The sequence below is a fragment of the Anoplopoma fimbria genome, unplaced genomic scaffold (genome assembly GCF_027596085.1).
Source record: "Anoplopoma fimbria isolate UVic2021 breed Golden Eagle Sablefish unplaced genomic scaffold, Afim_UVic_2022 Un_contig_13113_pilon_pilon, whole genome shotgun sequence".
NCBI lineage: Eukaryota > Metazoa > Chordata > Actinopteri > Perciformes > Anoplopomatidae > Anoplopoma > Anoplopoma fimbria.
The window spans coordinates 1-3,086 of NW_026553538.1; the positions used below are offsets into that span (position 1 = coordinate 1).

The following is a 3,086-nucleotide window of genomic DNA, read 5'->3' on the forward strand; positions in this document are numbered from 1 at the left end:
AGGCATAGATCACTGGGTTAAGACAGGAGTTGAAATACAGCAGCCATACTTGAAAGTTTGAGGATAAACTACTGTCTTCAATAACCTCACCTGTAAAGGATGGAGAGTAATATGGACAAAAACATATCAGAAACACAACCACAACAACACCAAGAGTCCTGGCTGCTTTCATCTCAGATTTCTTAGCAGTTACACCCACTTTACGCTGTACTGTGAGTGCTGCTATGTGGAAGCGCATGGCTTGAGCCTGAGACACCGCCACCACAAATATTTTTAAATAGAGAACTATGATGACAGTAATGGGGCCAATAAAGGTAAAGACAAAGTCGACAGATCCTGTGATGTGGTTAAGAAAACCTGCACACTCTCCGTAGCAGGAATTATGCAAATTGAGTTGTTTCAGATGGTCCATCAAAATGAGGAAATTGTAAAATACAGAGTAAATCCAACACAAACAAACACATATTTTGGTTCTGTCTAGAGTAACTCTGGTGTCGTAACGTAGAGGGTCACAAATAGCCAAATAACGATCAACTGATATGAGCACCATATTTCCAACCGAAGAAGAAGTAATGATGAAATTTATATTATGATACAGGAAACACATGAAGTCACCAAGGAACCAACAATTCTCTGTTAAAAGCATTTCAACAGGCATCAGCAGGAGGCCAACGAGGAAATCTGAGACAGCCAAAGAGAGGATGAGGAGGTTGGTGGGGCTGTGGAGCTGCCTGGAGAGGAAGAATATTAACACTTTTTAGATTTTTAACAATGGAAGCTTGTTAGTAACATCAATGAATGCATTCTTGAGAACATGCTCTAAATATTTTGTCACGTAACATTATATTTGAATACATAATATTTTAAAGTTAGGGTTTTAAAACAAAGTTATATTATTAACTAGAATATTCACATTTCAAGGAAGATATTCATGTAAATTGTCAGAAAATGAATAAATTTATGCTGATAGTTAATATCTGCCTGAAGTGGGAGATAGAGATGATGACCAGCAGGTTGAGAGCTGCAGTGAGCAGAGAGATGAAAGACAGCAGAAGGTTAATGAGCATGCCGTCGGACTGAGGTTTCCTGCAGGAAGTGTTGAGGAGCAGTGGAAAGCAGAGTTCAGCTCCTCCTGGAGTCTCCATTTTAGGAGAGAGGGGGTGAGAAGTTGCTGAGTTCTGGGAGCTCTTAGACTATAGCTCTCTGATAAACAGCTGATTCATCTCCTACTACTCCAGTGTCTTATCTCCAACAGAGACTAAAGTCCCTCCGCTGTACTTTGCTTCATGTCGTCATCTTCATCTCAGTCTTCATCACTTCCCTTCATCTCTCACTTAGCATATTCTGTCTCTCATTGTTAATTATGTCATCAACTCAATAACAACTTTAGCTATCTTGATTAGGGTTACCACTTCATCCCTGCTCGTAAAGGAGATTTGTTGTACATTTTAGACTACTGATTGTAGGGAAATGTAATATGGAAAACAATAGGTTAAAATCATGTCCGTGGGTATTAGTAGAAATTATTTGTCAGACAGTAATACATGGGAATCAGGTTAAATGTTGACATGAATGATCCACAGTACAATCTTAAGATACAGAAAAAGGCTAAAATGATCACAAAACCTCTGAAAATGAACATTGACAATGTTTAATTAGAGAATTCAGATATAATATCAATAATAATAATAAAACATGAATATTTACTTTCATTAAATAGTTCTCAAAGTCACTTGACATGGTTTTAAGTGCAGTTTTGAAAGTGGCGAGTGACTGGGAATGTCTGAGGTGTTAGAATTTAGAGAGTTCCAGAGCGATGGGCCAGCAATGGAAAAGGCCCTGTCCGTTCAGGTCCGGTGCTTGGACTGAGTAGGGAGGGTGTCGGTGCCGTCGGTGGATCTGAGGTTGCGGGTTGGGTGTTTCAGTGCAGGAGGTCCAAAAGGTATGAAGGGATCAGGTTGTAAAGGCTGTGTATGTAATGAGGAGACTTTTGAACTGTATTCTTTGTTGTATTTGGAGCCAGTGGAGGTTTTGAAGGACTTGGATGATGTGATCTCTAGTGCGGGAGTGGGAGAGAGTAGGGTTAAGATTTTCCTTTTTGATAGCGCTTATAGTTAGGGCTGGCTGAGGTTTGCCTTGGTCCAGCCCCTAAATATGCTTCTATAGGCCTAGACTGCCGGGGTCTACATAGGATACACTGAGCTCCTCTCTCCTCTTCTCTCTCTCTCTATCTTTATTTATTCATGTCCCATTTATGCACATTAATTACTTTACTTCTTCCCCAGAGTCTTTTTGTCCTTTCTTGCCCCACAGGTTTCCATTAATCGTGGTTATATGTGGACCGTTGTGTGGTGCCCCTCCCTGCTGTGGCCCTGCTGACACCAACTGCTGCTTCCATTATTATTATTAGTCACATTACTATTACTATTCCTATACCATTACTGCTCTTATCATTATTAATATTCTACAAATATTGCTGCTGTTATTATTATAAGTCTTAATTATTTACATCCTTATTCTTCTTACTACTCTTATTATATGAATAAGTTATGTCATATACATTTAATGTTTTGTAACTCTTTTATGTTGTTCATTCTGTACACATGACATCTATTGCATGTCTGTCCATCCTGGGAGAAGGATCCCTCCTCTTTCGCTCTCCTCATAGGTTTCTTCTTTTTTCCCCTCCCGTTAAAGAGTTTTTTTACTTGAGTTTTTGTGCCGATGTGAGGTCCTGGGACAAAGGATGTCATACATTACATTATACATTACAGTCATTTAGCAGACGCTTCTATCCAAAGCGACTTACAATAAGTGTATTCAACATAGGTATTCAAGAGAACTACTAGTCACCAGAAGTCATAAGTGCATCTCCTTTCTTAAACAAGCATCTAAGAGCATAAACAAGTGCAAAAGTACAGTGCAGAAACAAACTACGAATACAATAAGTGCTAAGTGGAAGGCTCAGGGTAGTACTTCTTGAAATATGTGCACAGATTGCAAAGGCGTCTCAGGCAAATTTTGAAGTTTGTGATTTTGAGCTATACAAAATAAATGTAATTCAAATGAATCCAATCTTGACAATG

General features: G+C 39.0%; 1 protein-coding gene across 1 annotated transcript; it reads right to left on the bottom strand.

Annotated features, from left to right (window-relative positions):
• Positions 1-4: 4 nt before the first annotated feature.
• On the bottom strand, positions 5-1,145 carry LOC129116581 (trace amine-associated receptor 13c-like; the record flags this gene model as incomplete). The annotated part of the gene is made up of 2 exons (XM_054627428.1): positions 982-1,145; positions 5-731 (listed from the first exon to the last, which is right to left on the bottom strand). Coding segments are annotated over exons 1-2 (891 nt in total), but the record flags the coding sequence as incomplete, so codon positions are not given.
• Between the last annotated feature and the right edge of the window lie 1,941 nt (positions 1,146-3,086).